This window comes from Mastigoproctus giganteus, chromosome 11, assembly GCF_048544385.1.
Source record: "Mastigoproctus giganteus isolate SK-2022 chromosome 11, ASM4854438v1, whole genome shotgun sequence".
NCBI lineage: Eukaryota > Metazoa > Arthropoda > Arachnida > Uropygi > Thelyphonidae > Mastigoproctus > Mastigoproctus giganteus.
Window position 1 is genome coordinate 14,711,559 of NC_143585.1, and position 21,841 is coordinate 14,733,399.

The following is a 21,841-nucleotide window of genomic DNA, read 5'->3' on the forward strand; positions in this document are numbered from 1 at the left end:
CATCCAAGCAAACACAGACCCCTCTAGGATCACAGAGGAAATTAACAGTGTCTTTCTTGCACTAGCAGGCTACCTTAAACAATTTGGCCTTAACATTAACCTAGCAAAGTCTAAGTGCATGCTCTACTCCCTTAAGAAAGAAACAACAATCATCTTGCTCAACATCAGTGGAGTTTCCATCCTGACTGTTCCATATTATTTAGATTTGGGGGTTGTCTTTGACACAAAACTCAGATTCAACAAGCACATTGACAAACTCATCAGTCGTGCAGCTTACCTGAAATGGAGAGTGAAACAACACCTGCATTACGTCTCATCTGAGTGGAAACATTGGTGTAAAGCTATGGTCAGCCACATTCCGAGTATTGCACGAATGCAGTACTCAATTAGGGAAGTTAGAAAGCCTCATTTTCTCAATAAATATTTCTTCTGGAAGGAATATCTCCTCTACAGATTCATCCCAATCCCAAGTTGCATGCAACATATTTTGATTATGGTTTCATAGATTTAAAATATTAATTTATTGACAGATGTTTTAAATTGTATAGTATATTAATTATATTTAATTGCATTTTTTATTTATTTATTTATTTAAAGTTTAAGAAACTACATTATTTTAGTTGATTATAATCTTAACTTATTTTTGTGCTTTCTGTTTCAGTAATAGGGACCATCTGTTTAAAACAGGAACCTGGTTTTTTTTTTTTTTTTTTGTAATGAGGTGACAGAAACTTTTAGCCATGCCTGTGTGCACAGTATTTAACCATGGGCATCATACTTAGAAGCAAGGAGTTTTTCAGAATCTACCAAAGCCAAGAATGGCATATAGGTATGTGCTGTTACCAATTTATTTGGACAGTGATGTATTATACTACTAACTTACTACTGTTATATAAAAGATATCAGTGATCTGTTTTATCTGTCTAATTCTATCTATGTGATTAGAAAATTTATTGGAAATATCATGCCACTATTGTGCAGGACTTCCTTACTTTGTTAATCCTTTGTTATGGATTTTGTGGAATGATGATAATTGTGTCTTGGTATATTCTGCCATGCAGACTAGATGATATCCATAATTTCCTAAATATAGATGGAAATAGGCTTGATGGTCTTCCTATTGAATGGTTGAATTCTGGACTGTCTTGTGTGCACTATCTTGTTGTAAGTAGCCAATGCTTATGACAATTAATGTATCTTCATGGACATGCTAAGGCTACTCAGCCATATGGCTGAATGGATACTGTGTATGTACAATGATCAGATCAAAAAGTTCAGTAAATGATCTTAATTATTGAATGTGAAATGTATCTATGTTATCTAAAAGATTGTGAGCAAGGCTTACACTGAAATCTTCTGTGCATGTATTTACTAAATCTGTTTTGCAACCATCCTTTTTACAATTTAAATTATAATTTATGTTAACTTGTGCATTTTTGTAAAAGAAAGAGTAAGCATACATCAGCAAACTCAACCATTTAAAACCTTAAACCTTTCAATCAGGTCTCACAGATACCTATTTTCCAGACACTGCCAGTCTAGCTGAATACTGCTTTGAATATTTGTCACGTGTACTAAAAGTGGTGAAATTTGAATAACATGCAAACGTTACCTTTTGTTGTAAACTTGGAAAGTAAGCCACGGAAACACATGAAATTTTTGTTACAGTTTACAGTGATGATACTATGATGAAACAATGGAAAACAAAGTCATCACCAAAGCCAAAAAAGTGCAGAGGTCAAAATCATATGTGAAGGTCATGCTGATTGCATTTTTTGACAACAAGGGAATGGTATTTAAATTTATTCTGTAATGTGTCAGTGTAGCCTCTTGCCAAGAAGTTAAAAACCATTAAGAGATGCAATCTTCAGTAAATGATCCAAAAAATGCTGAAATGGTTGGCTTCTTTGCCACGACAACATGCTATTTCTTACATTATTTGCCATTTTGTAGTTTTTGACTGGCAAAAACATCAGGTTAATTTTCCTGATGATCAGAACAAATTGCCTAAAAGCACTCACAAAAGATTTCAAAAATGCTTTGATCAGTCCCAGGGACAGTAGAATAAAAGTGTATTTCCAAAGGTTATACTGCATTATAATTTTATCTAAATATAAATATAAATAATTGAATAAAATGAAGTATTTGTGATATTCACTGAAGTTTTGATTAAATCTTGTATGCTTTTTTGAAACAGAATTCAAGCCCAACTGCGAAAATATAGGTTTTTTTTTTTTCATTATTTTTGACAAAAAATCACTGAATGTTAACATTTAACCATTTAAAACAAAACAAAAAACTGATGTTTTTTCAAATTACTTATTTAATTTTAGATTTTGCTTTTACACTTTGCTATATGGGAATTGGTTCATAGGTAGGATTACCAAATAACCTCCTCAGAAACCAGGTGACAACTTTCAGTTTCACATATCTGCAGCTTTGTTTTCATTTGTCTTTCACATATTGACAAAAAATTACTTTAAAGTTCGAGGAGATAGACTTGTTAGATGGTTTCCATACAAATACTGACACACACACATGGAAATTTTTGTACAAAAATTTATTTTTGTAATGGACATAGATTATACTAAAAAATGCTGATCTAAAATACAATGGAACTATATTCAAAATGACAATTTATAACTTTAGGATTTAAATTTGGTTGCACAGTGTTTATTGATCTTTTTTTAACAGAGAAAACTTCTTTCACATTCAAATAATTGAGAGGTACAGTATATTAAAAAACAAAGTTCCTTTGTACAGAGTTATCAGAGATTTTTTTTGTCTTTCCATAGAAATTGAAATTTGGCTGAAATAGTTGAACCATTATTATTCTAGATATGTAAGAATAATAAAGATTACAAAATACAGTTACACAAAAATGGTAACAACAGTTGCAAAATTTATTAAAACTTGAGAAAACAACTATAATGAAAATGGAATTTAACTAAAATTACACTAAAAAATGTATAAAATGATAATAAAACTTACTTAATTCAAAAATACTGGGCATTTAGATGTCTGGTATATGCTTGAGTAGTTTACCAGATAGTAAGCTCAAATACTATACTCGCTCAATCAAAATTGTACACCTGCTAATCTTTATCACAAGTATAAAGCAGCCCCAATGACACTCTGATCATTCATTTGCTACACGAATGTTCTCTTAAATGGCAGTTGTGGTTTAATGCTATATAAATTTGCTGATGCTATTGAAGCAGTATTAGATGGGTTGGACAACTTCTAGTCTGGGTAAATATATATAGACTAATAGTTTTATGGCAGCAACAAGAAGTGGAGGTAAATTGATTCTTGCTCTGCTTCTATTGGGGCATGCAGCAGCCTTAAATATATATGCAGTAGCAATCGAGATCTAAATGGATGTCAAATGAACTGATGAGGCAAGTGGCAGAGAAGAAAATGCATGGGATGATTATTAAATTTCAGGAAACATAGAAACCTACAGAAAGTGTAAAGTAGTCTGCAGTAATTTCACTAAGATGAATATACAACTAAGGCAGATTATGATAAGTCCTTGGCTAAAAATGCAAGGAAATGTAGCAAAGAATCTTTGCTTATGTTAACACTAGAAAAAAAGGGATGAATTCATTAGTCTATTAAATGACAGGACAGGAAGGGAGAAGATGTTATGCTGTTAGTTAAGAAACACATAAAATCTAAGGAAGTGCATCCAATTGATGTTGGTGGACAATGCAATGCAATGTTGTTTGTTTGGTGTGGCATAAGTGCTGGGAAAGGAAAAATGAGAGTAGGTGTGTGTTATAGTCCTAATGAATCTGATGAGTATAATGAGCGATTGTGCAGAGAAATAAGAGAGGGACAGTAAATCAGAATGTCTTATAATGGGGGATTTTAACTTTACAGATATTGACTGGAGCAACATGTCTGAGAGGCAACCAGAGGGAGTAATACTTTTGATCTGATTATCACCAGTGATTATTCATGCATTAAGAATTTGCAGATAAAGAAACCACTGGGTGACAGTGATCACAATGTACGATGCTGGAACGAGTACAGAGAAAGGCAACAAGATTAGTGAATGGAACAAAGGGGAGCTCTTCCGAAGAAAGGCTTAAGTTTTCCAAATTACAGTGTCTGGAGACTAGGCACCAGTGAGGTGATCTGATAGAGGTGTATAAAGCCTTGAATTGTTTGAGCATGCTCAATGCTGATGGAATTCTTCCTCTTGCTCAGAATAATCACCTGAGAGGACATAAATTTAAATTGAGGAAAGACAGATGTAGGATAGATGTGAGGAAATTTGCCTTTAGCCAGCGGATGGTTGGTTGGTGGAACAGACTTCCATCCCTTGTCGTGGAAGTTGATAGCCTAAATAAGTTTAAGGCTCAGCTGGACAGGTATTTCGAAACGAACAGAGGGGTGAAGTGGAAGTGGTTATTTTTTATTTATTTATTTATTTATTATTTTTTTTTTGGCTGATGCTGCATAAGCTTGCTTTCTTGCATGAAATGCCTCTACTATTGCTAATATTACTTAAAGATGTAACTACCATAAAGGCTAAAGGGAAGGGCTATTGCTTTTGTATAGGTGACTACAGGGGTCTCAGACAGTTTTTAAATTCTGTACAGTGGGATCAACTGATGATGTTACCAACGTTGAATTCTAAATGGGAAGCCTTCGGGGACTTAATTTTGGAGGCTATTAGTCTTTTCATTCCAACTAAGAAATACTGTTCAAGGTTTAGGCCTAAATGGATGTCAAATGAACTAATGAGGCTCGTGGCAGAGAAAAAAAATGTATGGTATGCACATAAAGTATCAGGTGACACAGAAGCCTATTGCAGATATAAACTAATCTGCAGATAAAGGAACCACTAGTTAGCAGTGATCACAGTGTGCTGAAGTGGGATTTACTCAAAGAGGTAACTACCATCAAGGGTAAAGGGAACAGTTTTTGCTTTCTTAAAAGTGACTACGGTGGTCTGAGACAGTATTTAAATTCTATACGGTGGAACCAACTGATGATGTTACCAACAGCAAATTCAAAATGGGAAGCATTCAAAGAATTAATCTTGAAAGCTACTAAGCTTTTCATACCAACAAAGAAATATTATTCAAGATTTAGACCTAAATGGATGTCAGATGAACTAATTAGACATGTGACAGAGAAGAAAAATGCATGGGATACATATAAATTAACATGTAACACAGAAGCCTATGATAGATATAAGCTGGTCTGTAACCAAGTTACAAAGGAGATTAGGCAGGCGAAGGCAAATTAGGAGAAATCTTTGGCAAAGGATGCAAAGAAAAACAGCAAAGAGTTCTTTACTTATGTAAATTCTAGAAGGAAGGGGATGAATCAGATTGGTCCACTTGATATCGATGGTTCAACTGTTGATGATCCTGCTCAGGTAGCTAACAAACTAAATGAATATTTTGCATCGACATTCACACATGAGGAGTTATTCAGGGAGGGGAATGCCAGAGGTGTATTCAGCTCTGCCAGTAAGCTAGATAATCTTGTAATAACTGAGAGTAAAGTGGAGGAGAAATTGTTGAAGATAAACACAAGAAAGGCACCTGGAGTGGATGAAATATATCCAGTTATATTAAAGGAGGCAGCAAAGGAAGTAAGCAAACCCTTAGCCATAATTAAGAGAGCTTCCCTGGACTCAGAGGAGGTACCCATGGACTGCAGATGTGCAAATGTGATCCAAATGCACAAAGGAGGATCAAAGGGAGACACAGGTAATTACAGACCTGTTAGTTTAACTTCTCTTCCAGGGAAATTAATGGAAGCACTGGTTAAAGAAGCATTGCAGGATCATCTAGACAAGACTTCAGTTATAGCTCGGACACAGCATGGGTTTGTTAAAAGGAAGTCTTGTCTGACTAATTTGATTGGATACTATGATGTAGTCACAAAGGAACTGTATGCAAAGAATAACTTTGATATCATATATTTGGATCTTAGAAAAGTCTTTGATACTGTTGCACATGGAAGACTGCTGCACAAATTGGAGCAGTGTGGCATTGGAGGCAAATTGCTGCTATCGATAAAGGGATGGTTGAGTGGGAGAAGACAGAGAGTGGTAATCAATGGATACTGATCATCGTGGACTACTGTTATTAGTGGAAACCCTCAGGGTTCAATGTTGGGTCCATTGTTGTTTTCTGTATTTATAAATGATATTGATAATGGTATATCAGGCTTAATGTCCAAGTTTGCAGATGATACGAAGGTTGGTAGGGTTGTTAATGACATTAATGACAGTACACTGCTGCAACAGGATCTAGAAAGTTGAGCAGATGGGCTGAGAGGTGGCCAATGAAGTTTAACATTGAAAAATGTAAAGTACTACATATGGGAAGCAGTAATCCCAGAGTAATGTATCAACTATTTGGTACCACACTGACAGTGGTAGAGAAAGAAAAGGACCTGGGGTAATTGTGCAGGCAGATATGAAGTTTTGTGAGCAGTGCAGATGGTCTGCAAGAGTAGCTCATGGTGTCTTGTCAATGATATACAGGAATTTTTCTAGCAGGGATAAGGAGATGATTATCCCCTTGTATAAGGCAATGGTCAGGCCACACCTTGAGTACTGTATACAGGTCTGGAGGCCTCATTTTAAGAACGATGTAGAGCTGTTGGAACGAGAACAGAGAAGGGCAACAAGATTAGTGAATGGAACAAATAGTTGCTTTTACGAAGAAAGGCTTAAGTTTTGCAAATTACAGTGTCTGGAGACTAGGCACCTGCGAGGTGATCTGATAGAGGTGTATAAAGCCTTGAATGGTTTGAGCATGCTCAATGCGGATGGGATTCTTCCTCTTACTCAGAATAATCGCCTGAAAGGGCATAAATTCAAAAATTGAGGAAAGACGGTTGTAGGATAGATGTGCGGAAGTTCGCCTTTAGCAGCGGGTAGTTGATTGGTGGAACAGGCTTACATCTTTTGTTGTGGAAGTTGATAGCCTAAATAAATTTACGGCTGAGCTGGACAGGCATTTGGAACAAATGCAGGGGTGAAATAGGAGGGTTTTTTTGGCTGATGCTGCGTAAGCTTGCTTTCTTGCATCGTATGCCTCTACTAAAGCTAAATGTCAATGTCATAACTATTGGAGATACTGCTCATGTTGCTGATAAACTGAATAAATATTTTGCATCTACATTCATACATGAAGACATTTTTAGGGATGGCAATTCAAAAGTATACCAATCTCTAACTGGGTGATAAATGATTTTGTGATAACAGAGGAAATCAGAAGAGAAATTGTTGAAGCTAAAAGTGAATTTGGCACCCGGGGCTGATGCATTCGGTCCAGATATATTAAAGGAAGCAGGAAACAAGCTAAGCAAACCTTTAGCCACCATTACGAGAGCATCCTTGGGTTTAGGGCAGATCCCTACAGATTGCAAACAAGCAATTTATTCCCTATAAATAGAGGGGAATCAAAGGCAAAATGAGTAATTATGGATCTATAAATTTGTCTCCTGCCTCAGTGAAAACAATAGTCAGTGGTCAGAGCAGTATTGCAGTCATGTGGTAATCACAGGACAGATTTGTTAATGGAGATCTTCTCTGACCAATCTGATTAGCTACTGTGATGTAGTAACAAAGGAACTGGATGAAAAATATAATTTTTACATTACATTTGTAGATTCCGGTAAAGCTTTTGATGCTGTTCCATATGAAAGACTACTGTACAAGTTGGAGCAGCGTGGTTGGTTCAAGTTACTACTACTACACTGGATAGAGAGATGGTTGAGTGGTAGAAAGCAGGGAGTGATGATTAATGAACACTGCTCTTCTTGATCTAATGTTATTAGTGGAGTGGACCTCTTATTTTTTTCAATATTTATTAATGGTATTGAGGAAGACATATCAAGTTTAATGTTAAGTTTTCTAATGGTACAGAAGTTTGCAGAGTGTATAATAACAGGAATCAGGATATACAACAAGATCTAGAGAAAGTAGGCAGATGAGCAGAGAAGTGGCATTTCAGGTTTCACATTGAAACCTGAAATGATAAATGCAAAGTAATCCCAAAACATACCATTTGGGTAGTACCACACTCAAGGTGGTGGAGAACAAAAAAAAAAGAGTAGGGATAATTGTGCAGTCCAACAAACTGTTCTCTGAGTAGTGCAGACAGGCTACTAGGACAACTCATGGAGTTAGTGTTTATGTTGTAAAATGATGCAAGAAAGCAAGCTTGTACAGTATCAGCCAAAAAAAAAAAAAAAACAAAAAACAAACTTCCCTTATCACCTCTCCATCCCCTGTAATAGTTTGTCTAGTTCTTCCTTGAATTTATTCAAACTACCTACTTTCATGGCAACAGATGGAAGATTGTTCAATAATCAAATACCCACCAGCTAAAAGCAAATTTCTGCACATTTCTCTTGCAACTATCCTTCTTCAATTTGAATTTATGCCCCCATTGAGTGTGTAGTCTTAGCAAGAGGAAGTGTGTCATCAGCATTCAGCTTACTCAATCCATTCAAAGCCTTAAACACCTCATTTAGATTTCCTCATAGGTGTAGTATAGTATTTCATATTTCAGTGTAATACTTTGCCATCACAGACAAAGTGGTGATATCCTGTTGATTAAGCTAATGGTTGGGCTGCATAACTCAGTATTGCATACAAGGATGCTATTTGGTGAAAGGTGAAAAGAGGAGTAACAAAATTAGTCAGAGGCACAGAACGGTACTCTAAGAAAGACTTCAGCAGTTCTTAAAATTGCAGTTTCTGGAAACTTTGCACCAGGGAGGTCATTTGAAGTGTTTAAGGCTTTAAATGGATCGTGTAAGCTAAATGCAGATGGCATCCTTACTATTTCTTGTGACACCTATCTAGGGATATAAATATAAATTGGAAAAGGATGATTGTAGGATAGATATGCGAAAATTTTAAAATTTGTTTTCGGTGAGTAATTGATTGTTGGAACAAACTTCCATCTGGCATTGTAGAAGTGGATAGTTTTAAGGAAGAATTAGACAACTTAAGGGAGATAATTTAAGGAAGAATTAGACAAATTAATAAGGGATGGACAAATGATGTGAGTATTTTATTATTATTATTTTATTTTTTTTATTTTTTGGGTGCTGTAATACTTACTTCCTTGATTATTTGCCATTACTAATGCTAAATGCATATAGAAAATAATAACCCTAATATAACCTATGAATTGTGGGGGGAGAAGTTACAGGTAGTCACTGATGAGAAAGATTTAAGGATGTTGATATGAGGAGATAAAGATCTCTGTGCACTGTAGCCAGGATGGTACATGGTGTCTTTTCAATAATTTATTGAACTTTACATGTAGCAAGAAGTTAATTATGATTCCATTATATTCCATTACATGAGTCTGATGAAGAACAATTGGAAACTTCATCTTCTAATGGCAGTAGAGGTGAGCCACACTTAGAACACTGTGTTTGGGTCTAATGTCTGCATCTGAAAAAAAAGAAAAATTGCACTATTCTAAAGGAACTGAAGAAGAAGGGTAACTTGGACCCATATAAGTAGTGCGATGCCCCATCAGTATTAGGAAACTAAATGCTGATGCAAAAGGACACCATCAGCATTTAGTTTACTCAAATACATTTAAAGACTTAAGCATGTCAATCAGGTCTCCTCAGAGATGCTTTAATTTGAGAATGCTAAAATTTGCAGAGCTGAAGTCTTTCTCAGTAAGAATATTCTTTTGTCCCCCCTCTGGTAGGTACAGCTCCTTGCACTCTTTACTGGACTTATAAAGATCACAAGAAGCTGTATTTGCAAGAAAAGACTGGCTTCTGGGCATATGATGTGTGGAGTGGGGATCTGTTTGAGGTTTATGAGGTCCTAAAGGGGATGAGTTCTCTCAATTGTGATATGTGACTTACCCACTTTTCTTTGATGTATTTATAAATATTTGCTTTATTGCTATCAGATTTTATTGAAATAAAATGTGGCAATAATATTTGCCACATTTTCTTAAACAATTCTGCTGCATTGTCTTATTACATTGTCTGCAGAATATTACCACAGTGTATTTCTATTCCCAGCTTAATGAGCCGTATAATTCTTTCTTTTAAGTAATAATTTTTTTCAGATTAATATATATGAACATAATGTGTCTAGTGTGTTAAATAATCATAATAAAATGTGTATGATTTGTTTATAATGTTTTCTCTTTTTTCTAGTGTGGATGAGATTTCTTTGGCTGTTTGTAGTCATCACAAAGTGTTTATGCTCACGTCTTCAGTATCCTGACTATTTTGAGTCTGATGACCTGTATTATATTCGAAATCCATACAATGAAGAACGATTGGAAACTTCATCTTCTAGTGGCAGTAGAGGGGAGTCACGCAGTTCTGGGCTATTTAATTTTCCCGATCCTTCAGCACTACGTGGAAAACCTAAGTCTCATTTAGGTAGTCATGCTGATAATCCGTATTCATTTTCTCAGTGGACACCTATTGGACCTTCACAACTTAATAGACACGATAGACAAATTTTCACTCATAACTCTCAGCAAAACAAAGATGATGAAATTATTGAAACTGCACATCAATTCTCACCTCCCTATCTGCAGCCTAATTATGATTATAAAGAAAATGACTTTAGAATTTACATGAAGAAATCCATCCAGGTTGGCAATGCAGCACCACTAGGTTCAGATAAAAGGCATTCCGATGAAGAACTGAAACAAACAACACTTTATTCGGTGGATCCTAGTAACTTCAGAAGAGGAAGAAGTAATGGCCTTATAATATCTGCACCAACAATTAGTAGAGGCTACCAGCCAGTTACAAGACAACCACCTCAGCCAAAAATACATTACTCGTTTACTAATTCTGGCTCAGATCGACAAAATATTGGCCGAATAGTAATGCCACAGTACTCGTCTGTTTCAGGAAGAAATGATAACTTTGACAGAATTTCCGCACATTGGACAATACCAGCTGACAAAAGCAATAAGCAGAAAATTATAACTAAATTAGTGAGTGCTAATCAAAAGAAACAAGAATCCATTTCAGCATTACATGAGGCAGATCTTTCCATCAACAAAGGGATTGACAGAGGAGCTTCTACAACACTGGAAATGATCAGCACACCTAGCAGTGGTAGCATTCTCTTAACACCTGGTAACATTGGCTTAAAGTATTCCACTCCCGAAAGTCTGGCTCAGGTCAATATGCATACCGAAATTACACAAATCACATCCTTTAAATCTAATGAACATAATGGAGAACTGTGGTCCCCTGATTTATCTGATGTCTTAATAGATCCAGATATTCCTGGAAATACTGAAATATCAAAAAAAATATTCCCTTCTGTGAAACACATCACCACACCACTTCCCATTGAATACAATCTTAGTAGTGTAAATAAACTGAGTACTTTAACTCCATCTAATAAAATTACCATTTCTAAAAGTTCTGCCACAGCCACTACTCACACCATCCCATTAAAAAGCTCTTCTTCTGATGAAATAATAACATTACCTGAAATATCAGTGGATGGCACAACTACTTCCTCTTCATTTCAAATCCCTTATGATATTGTGGACAGAGATTTTGGTCTTTCTGTAAGTGCAGAAACTGGCGGATCACAATCATTTGTAACTCAAGGAATTCCTCAAGGAGACTTAGATATTAATAATGGTGAAAGCAATAACACTGGACCATCTGTAAATAAGAATGGAAGGATGAAACTGACTTCGGGTGTCCTTGCAGCAATTCTTGTAGCAGTGCTCATTGTTTTAGGGCTAATGACAGGTAAGATAATCTTCACTGCACCGAATTGATTATATATGTTCTGGATGCAACAAAAATTAATACAAAGTGTATATTCTCCTTTTTTTTTTTTTTTATTAAATATTAAGTGTTCCTGGAGCAGTCATGCAAAAAAAGAGTATAACTTAAGTGGCTGCATGAGGTTATGCAGTTTAAGCACTTATAATATGGCCCTCATTGAATACATCTCACTTTTTTTTGTTGTTGACCAATAATATAGGGATTTTAAATGCAAATAATCCTAATGGAATATAATTTTTATTCCATTAGGATTATTTTTTAAGAAAAAAGATTTGAACATAAGTGACTGTTTTGGAGCACTTTTTGGAGTGCTATAACAGCTGAAAATATATATTTCTTGTTCATAGATTTTGTTATTTATGTACCACAGTCAAACAGATTGATATTTTTATTTATTTATGTTACAATCTAACACTTTACTATCTGTAGTTCTTTAAAATCTGGCACAGTGTACAAAAAAAAAATTTTTACTTTAAGAATCTACACACAAAAAAGATAACATATCTCTCATTTAGTGGTATTGCTTATTCAGTTAACATTTATGTCACTTTGGAACAGCCAAGAGCAAAGAGAGATAAAATGCCAGTGTGGGTACAACTGAAAAAATATATGCTTAATTATCTATGGTTAATCTCTTCTGTAAACACTGGCTTACTGATGTGTGCAAACGATAGATTTAATTCCATACAATTAAAGTTTATGCAGCCATTATAACTAATCATAATGTTGTCAAGTGCATGACTAGTTATAATGGCATAAATTAAATTAATTGAATTTCTCAGTTTCTCCACAGTACATTATTAAAATGTCATGTAAATTGATAAAGATTGTACATACCTCATTATAATTTTTTTTTATCCTCCAATACAAAAGTATTTTTCCTCTGGAGGAGCACATCCATTGATATTCTCTCTGATACTGTACTAGGCATGCATTTAAAATTGACCTTTGCTGTGACTTAGTTTATTTGTTTGCATTTAAAAATCTTGAATTGTTTACATTTTTAGCCACTAGCACTACGTTTTGCTCATTATAAATGTTTACAGATGTAAATAAATTTTGTTGTTAGTGCTTAACATTGAACGAAATAGCTTCTCCAAAATTGCTCATTCGCTAGATTTACCTCTCTAGTATCTGGAAAAATTTAAAAATCCAACACTGCTTAATCTTCAGATTAAGCAGTGTCGGATTGTAGTATGGTATTAAGGGCAAGTTGCATATCTCAATGGAAACCATAATTAGAATGCTTGAACAAAACTCATAAGAAAGAAACATGGAGAGGGGGAAAAAATTTAAACAATGAATAAAGTAAATAAAAACAAAACTGAAAAGTCTACATACCATATAACACTTCCATATAACTTGGAATAGTTATAAGATTATTCATTTCATATGTATTTTTAACTTCATTTAAATGTCATTTTAATCTGTCTCTTACTGATATTCACTAATTTCTCTTTCTCTTTCTCTTCTTGACATTTGTTGCTCCAGGCAAAAGTTTTTGCCATTTTGTAATATTGTGAATTTAAAATAAAAATATTAGTAAAAATAAAAATAGATCTTGCAATAACTGAGAGTAAAGTGGAGGAGAAATTGTTGAAGATAAACACAAGAAAGGCAGTAGACGTTGTACTCCCCAAATTCCAGTTCTGCATTCCTTATATCTGTGTGACACCACGTCTCTGATATCCCAACAGTATCTGCCTTTGATGTTTTGAGCAATACCTCAAATACATCAAATTTATTTACCAAACTCCTAGCATTGGTGTACATGCAAGTATACATGCACCTGTTCCTATTCTTAGATAATAATGGATGTTATTTCACTTTATTTTTGTTGTTCCAAATCTTATTTTTCTTCTCTCATCATAAATGAACAAAATATTGCTTATTCCGATAGTTATATGGGAGTGAATCTGTTAGAATAAGCCACATTTCATTCTGTATGAAAACTTCTTTTAATCGTTTAAAAGACAAAGACAAGAACAAAATCTAAATCCACTTTTCTAGCCTTTCTCTCTGCAAAGTCTGTTGAGTTTTCTACTTGTTTTTTGTTTGTTTACTTGATATCAATTACAGGTTTTGTTGAACTGGTTATAAACATGTCATGGAAATTATGTTACAAGAATGTAGGCTGACACCGTTACATGTAGAGAATTCTATTTTCAGACCATGAATTTTTATTATAAGTGACTGTCTTGTTGGGAAGATATAGAATACATGCATAACTTAACAAACAATTTCTCTCTGGTAACTTAGAAATTTACAACCCAGTTTTGTTAATTTCATAAAAACTTGGCTTACATTTGTGTCTTCTGATATCTACAAATTACTCTTATGAGATAAATAAAATTTCACCATCTACAAACCAGAAACAAGTTTTGACTTAGATCATGAGAAATAAATAAGTTTCTCTCATTTGACAGATTCAAACTCAGGTTTTTGCATTTTGAGAATAGTACCAGATCCATATGTTTGCTCCCTGAAGTTGTGTAAACTCCTCCTTCCTTATTAGATAACGTAAATGGACTTTTCTATTGTGATTGATCTTCACTAATAAGAAAAGAGAATAATTTCAAAACATAAATATCACTGTTCTTCTCTACATTGATCACTCTTCAGTAATATGACACTTGATATTACCTTGTAAAAGTAGGAATGTTTTATTTTGATAAAAATTTTTGCTTTTTACTTCAATATTTTTGTCTTTTTAGGTTGCTTATACTCAAAAAATGAATAATGAATTTTGATTTTATTTAAGATTTGTATCTTTTATAATTTAACTATTACTTTTCTAATAATTATGTTGTTTTATCTGTAAAGGTGCTGCTGCTTATGTTTTCCATAAGTGGAAGTTTGGTAAGCATTCTAAAAAATTAGAGAAGAGATCAAAGACATATTCGCCAGAGTATATCGATGATAATTTTGTAATAGGAAACTACATCAATCGCCATGTGTATCTGCCAAGGGTAGGAGTTGAAATCTCTGTAAAATTTCTCTTTATTTAAATTTCCTATACATCATATGCTCATTGACAGTTTAGAATTTTTAAATATTAATACATTTGTAATAAATAAAACGGAAGTATAATGTATTAAAAACTAAATATTTATATGGTTTACTTCTTATCAATACAGTATTATCAATTTGTCTTTTTTAACACACTTAAGCAGACATAATAAATCAGTGAAGTATGTCCTAAAATGCTGATGTGCTTTAAAAGCTACAAACCAATGAATTGTTGATATTGTTTGGAAAAAAAAGCAAGTTATATTAGCTGATGCATAATTTTGATACTAAGTAGATAAGGTATTCGGCGCCTCCGTAGCCAGGTGGGCAGGAGCAGCAGTGCATAACACATGCTTCTTGATTAAACCAGGGTTCGAGCCTGTGACCACCAAATACGGAGGATGCAGAAAGGTCAGGGAATGACTGCTGCATATCGCCGGAGCAATATGGCCTTAGTTGCTAATGCTCCTAAAAACAAAATAACAAACATAACAAACAAGATAAGATATGCACAATATGGTCAGCAATGAATGATACCAAGTGTATGTTCAAAACCAAAATTCAGGTTTAATTGGCAGCACTATTCCACACTATAGAGTTAAATACCAGATAATATATATTCGAAAAGAATGAGCATATTTCACAGCTGGAGCAATATTTATAAAATTGAAGTGCTTTGATATTGCACAATATTAAAGCACTAAGCATCTGGAAATTTCTGTGTTCGAGTGATTCTGAGAATCTTATATGAGCTTTTTGTTTGATATCCAATAAGTTTCTTGCTTCTTTTAACCATTTGTTCACTTTAAAAAAATATAAGAAAAGACTTAGAAATGAGAATAGTTTTGATTTTTTCTTCCCTCCCCCCCTTTTTTTTGTCTGCAGTAACTCCACTAGTTTCAACCACTGCTCAATTACCAAGTGGCAGATTCCTTAGCTCCACTTCGTAGCATCAGAGCTTATGTGGAAAAGCAAATCCCAGGATTAAACGGAGCAAAATCTGGATAACAACACTTCTCCTCCATCTGAGCTTTAGGGACTGATCATATTTTGATTTGAACAAAACTGGCTATGATGCATCTCGGTCAATTTTCTGATGGTACCGAGGCAGTGTTAGGTGGGTTTGAAAACTGCTAGCTTGAGGGAGATTCACAGACTAAAAGATTAACAGTAGCTGCAGGCAGAAGCGAAAGCGATTTTTGCACTGCTTCTATTGTAATGAGCAGCAGTATAGAGAGCAAGTTTCTGGAGATTTCGAGAGCTGCTGGGAGTCATCATGGAACAAGTAAATACATAGGCTGTGTTAGGGTAACTAAGAGTAAGAACAAGTGCATGTATCTTTGCATGTACATGAATGCTAGAAGTATAGTAAATAAATTTGATGAATTTGAAGTGCTGATCAAGGCATCATGCAGATATTGTTGGGATATGGTGTCACACAGATATAAGCAGTGCAGAATTGGAATTTGGGGAGTACAATGTGTACAGAAAGGATAGACGGTAGGAATGGAGGAGGGGTTATGCTGTTAGTTAAGAAACACACAAAATCTAAAGAAGTGCACCCAGTTGACATCGGTGGACAGTGCAATTTTGAGTCAGCTTGATGTGACACAAACACTTGGGAAAGGGAAAATGAGAGTAGGAGTGTGTTATAGACCTAATGACTCTGATGATTACAATGAACAGTTGTGTATCAAAATAGAGTTGTCCAGTAAATCAGAATGTCTTGTAATGGGGGATTTTAACTTCACAGATATTGATTGGAATTTGTGGATTGGTCGCTCGCACACAAGCAAGACTTTTGTAGATGATGCCAAGCTTATAACTATTTAGTATAAGGTATAAGGTATGTTAGTGTCTAACGGCTCCTGGGATTTCTCCCATCTCCGCGGGTGTACATTGTATCGGGGCCAGAGATTTGAAGTGTGTGGGGGTCATGTGCTGTATATTGTGTTGTGCCCTTTGTTCCTCCGGTCTATTAGCCGCCGAGCCCCTAGTGGGACCCGACGTTACCACACCATGCCACGGGGAGGCTGACCGGGTGTACCACTGTAGCTAGAGTACTCTGGCGGGTCCTGCCACCTACTTTCCTGGGATTTCAGTGGCTAGGACCAGATTTGAGAATGAGATGATCGCTGTTTCTTGAGCAACGGTTGTAATTTTAACAGAGCATAGGGTTGTTCGCTGATAACTTGTTCTAGGGCCAAATAGGTCGGGCAGTAATTTTGATGTTTTTAGATTTAGACCTGTGGGGAATGTGTGTGTGTATATATATAAATATATGTATATACACACACACGCACACATATATATATATATATAAACTAAATAAAAAAAAAAAAAAAAAAAACGTTGTGCAAGAGAAAAGTAAGGGAGGAAGGCAGAAGACTGGAGGGTAGGAAACAGAAGAAAGGGGCCAATAGGGAAGATGGCCCCTGATGACAGTGTGGCATGCCCAGTGCCTCACCAGAGAGAGGAGTGAAAAAAAATCATTCTGTAAGAGAAAAATGGGGGGGGGGGAGTAAAAGAACGGATGGCAGGAAACAGAAGAAAGAAGCCGAAAAAAAAAAAAAATAAATAAAAAAAATAAAAAAATAAAAAAAAAAAAATGAGAGAGAGATATACTCCACAAGTTCAGGGTAGGTACAGCTAGCACGGCCAGTTAGTTGGAGCCGACAACTTGCTGGAAATCCAGCAGTGTGAGTGCTGCTATGGTGGATGGGTCATGTTCAGTAAGGTCTAGTTCAGGTGCCGTCATTGGGGCTCCATTTGGTGAGTCTGTGTCGCATCCAGACCGAAGGCTGGTCCAGTAGTCCATCAGAACGAACAGTGGGGGTGGTCAAAACCGGGAGTCCAAGATTGATGGTAAAGTCCAGGGATCGATGCTAGGCCTCTTCTTGATGAAATGTGTCACATCTGGTCGAGAGAAGTTTGTCCAGAAATCAATGATGAGGAATTTGTCAAGGTATGTGCGGACCCTGTCTTTTATTGCACTGCTGTTCAAGTCTTGTGCAAGTTGGTCCAAGGCGTTAGCATCCATGGCTCAATGATGCGTAGCAACAATTGGCAGTCATGGTTGTTATGACCTATTGATTCGGATACTAAGGTGGTGGTAGCGCTTTCTGCCTGGTAAATAAGTCCATTGCAAATTGAGTCAGAGCTCGGTAAGTTTCTTCATTCTGTAGGGTGAGGTGTTCTTGAATTTGGTAGTTGAAGCGTAGTTTTGTTATTAGGATCCTCCTGAAGTCCTCGTAGATTCCACAGCTGTGGGCAAGGTGCTCCCACGTCTGATCCTCTCCACAGTGGCAGCGGGATGATTCTGAAATTCTGAAGTCATGTAGTTTTTTCTGGAAGGAGCCATGTCCAGTGAGGAGGTAGGTAGCATAGAGTCCTGGTGAAAACCAGACAGGTGTGAGGGGGTAGGAGGCCCTGACATCAGGGAGGAATCTTTTGGTGACAGCGCCTTTAGTTGATGCCTGCCATCTTTCTTGCCAGGTGTCTGTTAGATGTTCATTAAGTCTCTTCTTTTCAGCATTTCTATTATTTGCTGGGTCAGTGGTGAAACCTGCACAAGTAACTGCTCTTCCTTTGGCTATTTGGTAGAGCAACCCATGACGAACAATCTCCAGGTCCAGTGGAAGAGATCCAGTGAGGACCTGGAGCACATGGGTGCTGACAGTGCGACAGGCACGCGAGGACAGAAGGAGAAGAGAGCGCTGGATAGTTCCTAGGCGCGATCTGTTTACTACAGTATTGGCCTTCTTGTACCAGACTCCAGAAGCATAGGTGATAACCGGGATGAAAACTGCCTTATATAACTATTTAGTAGTTAGCTACGAGCAGATCTGATGCATTTGCACTAACTTGTAAGCATGACTTTTTTTGTAGATTTATTGGAGGATTATTTTCTACAGCAACTTGTTCGATGGGTAACCAGAGGAGGTAATTATTATTATTATTATTGGCCATATGGTGCAAGGAAGCCTGAGGCTTATGCTGCACCAGCCAAAAAAAAATTCCCGAGTTACCCAGAGAGAGAGAGAGAGAGAGAGAGAGAGAGAGAGAGACAGAAGTAGAAAGGAATCACTAAGAAAGAGAAGAATGATGATATCCAGCTCAAGACCCTGTGACTCCTCCGTAGCCAAGTGGGCAGGAGCAGCAGTGCATAGCACACACTTCTTGATTAGACCGGGGTTCGAGCCCACGACCATCAAATATGGAGGATGTGGAAAGGTCAGGGAATGACCACTGCATATCCCCGGAGCAATATGGCCTTAGTTGCTAATGCTCCTAAAAATCAAAATAACAACAACAACATCAAGACACTGAGTGTGCCAAGGCCATACTCACCAGATGTGAGCCCCTGGGGATGTACTCTTGATCTGATTATCAGCAGTGATGACTCAATGTATTAGGAATTTGCAGTGATCACAGTCTGCTGATGTGGTATTTACTTAAAGATGTAACTACCATCAAGGGTAAAGGGAAGGGTTTTTGTTTTTGTAAAGGTAACTATAGTGGCCTCAGGCAGTTTTTAAATTCTATACAGTGGGACTGACTGATGATGTTAAAAACAGTGAATTCTAAAGGGGAAGCCTTCAAGGAATTAATCTTGGAAGCTACTAGGCTTTTCATACCAACTAAGAAATACTGTTCAAGATTTAGGCCTAAATGGATGTCAGATGAACTAAGGAGGCCCGTGGCCGAGAATAAAAATGGTGGGATGCATATAAATTAGCAGGTGACACAGAAACCTATGGCAGATATAAGCTAGTCTGTAATCAAGTCACAAAGGAGGTTAGGCAAGTGAAGGCTGATTACGAGAAATCCTTGGCAAAGGATGCAAAGAAAAACAACAAAGACTTCTTTACTTATGTATACTCTAGAAGGAAGGGAATGAATCAGATTTGTCCACTTGATGTTGGTGGTTTGACTGTTGATGATCCTGTTGAGATAGCTGACAAACTGAATGAGCATTCTGCGTCTACATTTACACAGGAGGAATACTGTAAGGAAGGGGTGGACAGAAGTTTACTAAAATCTAACAGGGAGCTAAATGATTCTGTAATAACGGAGAGAAAAGTACAGGAGAAATTGTTGAAGTTAAACATAAAAAAAAGGCATCTGGGGCAGATGGAATCTATCCAGTTATATTGAAGGAGGCAGCGAGGGAAGAAAGCAAACCCATAGCCTTAATTATGAGAGCATCCTTAGATACAGGGGAGGTACCCAAGGACTGGGGATGTGCAAATGATCCCCATTCACAAAGGGGGTTCGAAGGGCCATGTCAGTGATATATATTGTCATTGGTATATATTGTCAATGATATACAGGGTGTCCCAAAAAGGTGTAACCAATTTTAAATGTTTGTAACAAATGTAATTTTAATGATAGAAACACAAAATCTGCGCTAAATGTAAGAAAAACAGTTGAAGTTTTTATGACATTCAACATGTGCACTACTTGTCACACGAACAATATCTAATCGGTAATAAAGTTCATCCCACATTGTTTCAAGGACGTCACGTTTAATCATGGTAATTGCATTTGTAATTTTGTGCTTTAAGTCTGCGATATCTGCAACAGGGGTCTTGTAGACTGTGTCTTTGATGAATCCCCATAAGAAGAAATCACAAGGGGATAAATCTGGTGAACGTGATGGCCATGCAATGGGACCATCACGCCCAATCCAACAGCCAGGAAACTTGTCATCAAGAGACCTCCTCACACTCAAAGCCCAATGTGGCGGTGCTCCATCCTGTTGGAAAATAATCCCATTTGGCAGTTCATCCAATTGAGGATATACATAAAGCTCAATCATGTCCTGGTAATAAAATCCGCTCTCACAGTCGCTTCTTGAAAGAAAAAGAGTAAAATAACACGATCAACCATGATTCCACACCACACATTCACCTTTGGGCTATCTTGCTGATACTCATGCGTGCAGTGTGGGTTTTCAGTCCCCAAATTCTGACATTTTGCTTATTCACCTTTCCCGAAACATGAAATGTGCACTCGTCTGTGAAACAAATCCGTGTGATTACACGTTCATCTTGTTCCATTTTTTCCAATATGTCTTCTGCGAATTGTTTACGTTTCACACAGTCATCCCGGGTTATGTGCTGGAGAATCTGCAGTTTATAAGGGTGCACTTTCAATTTTCTTTGCAACACTCTATGCACTGAAGTCTTGGGGATGGCCAGTTGCTGTGCTGCTGTTCTAACAGATTTTCGAGGACTATGAATGAATGCGACTCTCACAACTTCCACTCTTTCCTGCATCAATGCTGGTCGACCAGGGCTTTTCTTAGGATGGACGCTACCTGTTTCCTTGAATAGCTGATACCACTTTCTGTTGCTGTTATGGGTTGGTGGCTTTATCCCGTATTTACTCCTGAAATTATGCTGAACCTGCGTTTCAGACCGGGTGTCAGTAAACCACCCCACTATCTGTGCTTTAGTCACGGGATCCATTTGTTACCTCTCTACTTAAACTTCAGGACAACCGTCACAATCTGCAAAAGAAAAGAATGGATTATTAGAACAGATTATTGAAATAAAAACTTCAACTGTTTCTCTCACATTTAGCACAGGTTTGTGTTTCTATTATTAAAATTACATTTTTTACAAACGTTTAAAATTGGTTAGACCTTTTTGGGATACCCTGTATATGTCATTGGTATATATTGTCAATGATATATAGGAATTTTGCTAGCAGAGACAACGAGGTGGTTATACCTTTGTATAAGGCAATGGTCAGGCCACACCTTGAGTACTGCATATAGGTCTGGATGCCTCATTTTAGGAAGGATATAGAGTTGCTAGAATGAGTACAGGAGAAGAGCAACAAGATTGGTGAGAGGAACACAGGAGTTCTCTTAAATTCTATAAGTTTAAGTTCTGTAAGAAAGGCTTAAATTCTGTAAGTTTCAGCATCTTAGGACTTCTTTTGACTCTGGGGATGTCTCCACAGACTGCAGATATGCAAATGTATCTCCAATTCACAAAGAGGGATCAAAGGGTGACAAGTAATTACA

The 21,841-nt window shown here is 36.5% G+C and overlaps 1 protein-coding gene across 2 annotated transcripts in view; it reads left to right on the plus strand.

The window, feature by feature from the left end:
• Positions 1–710: 710 nt before the first annotated feature.
• The window catches only part of LOC150077732 (uncharacterized), a 44,640-nt gene continuing 23,509 nt past the window's right edge, over positions 711–21,841 (plus strand). For both annotated transcript variants that reach the window (XM_090384861.1, XM_090384862.1), the window contains exons 1-3: positions 711–829; positions 10,180–11,757; positions 14,620–14,765. In XM_090384861.1, coding sequence (XP_090240987.1) covers positions 766–829; positions 10,180–11,757; positions 14,620–14,765 — 1,788 coding nt within the window. In that variant the 5' untranslated portion in view covers positions 711–765. The remainder of the gene's footprint in view (positions 830–10,179; positions 11,758–14,619; positions 14,766–21,841) is intronic.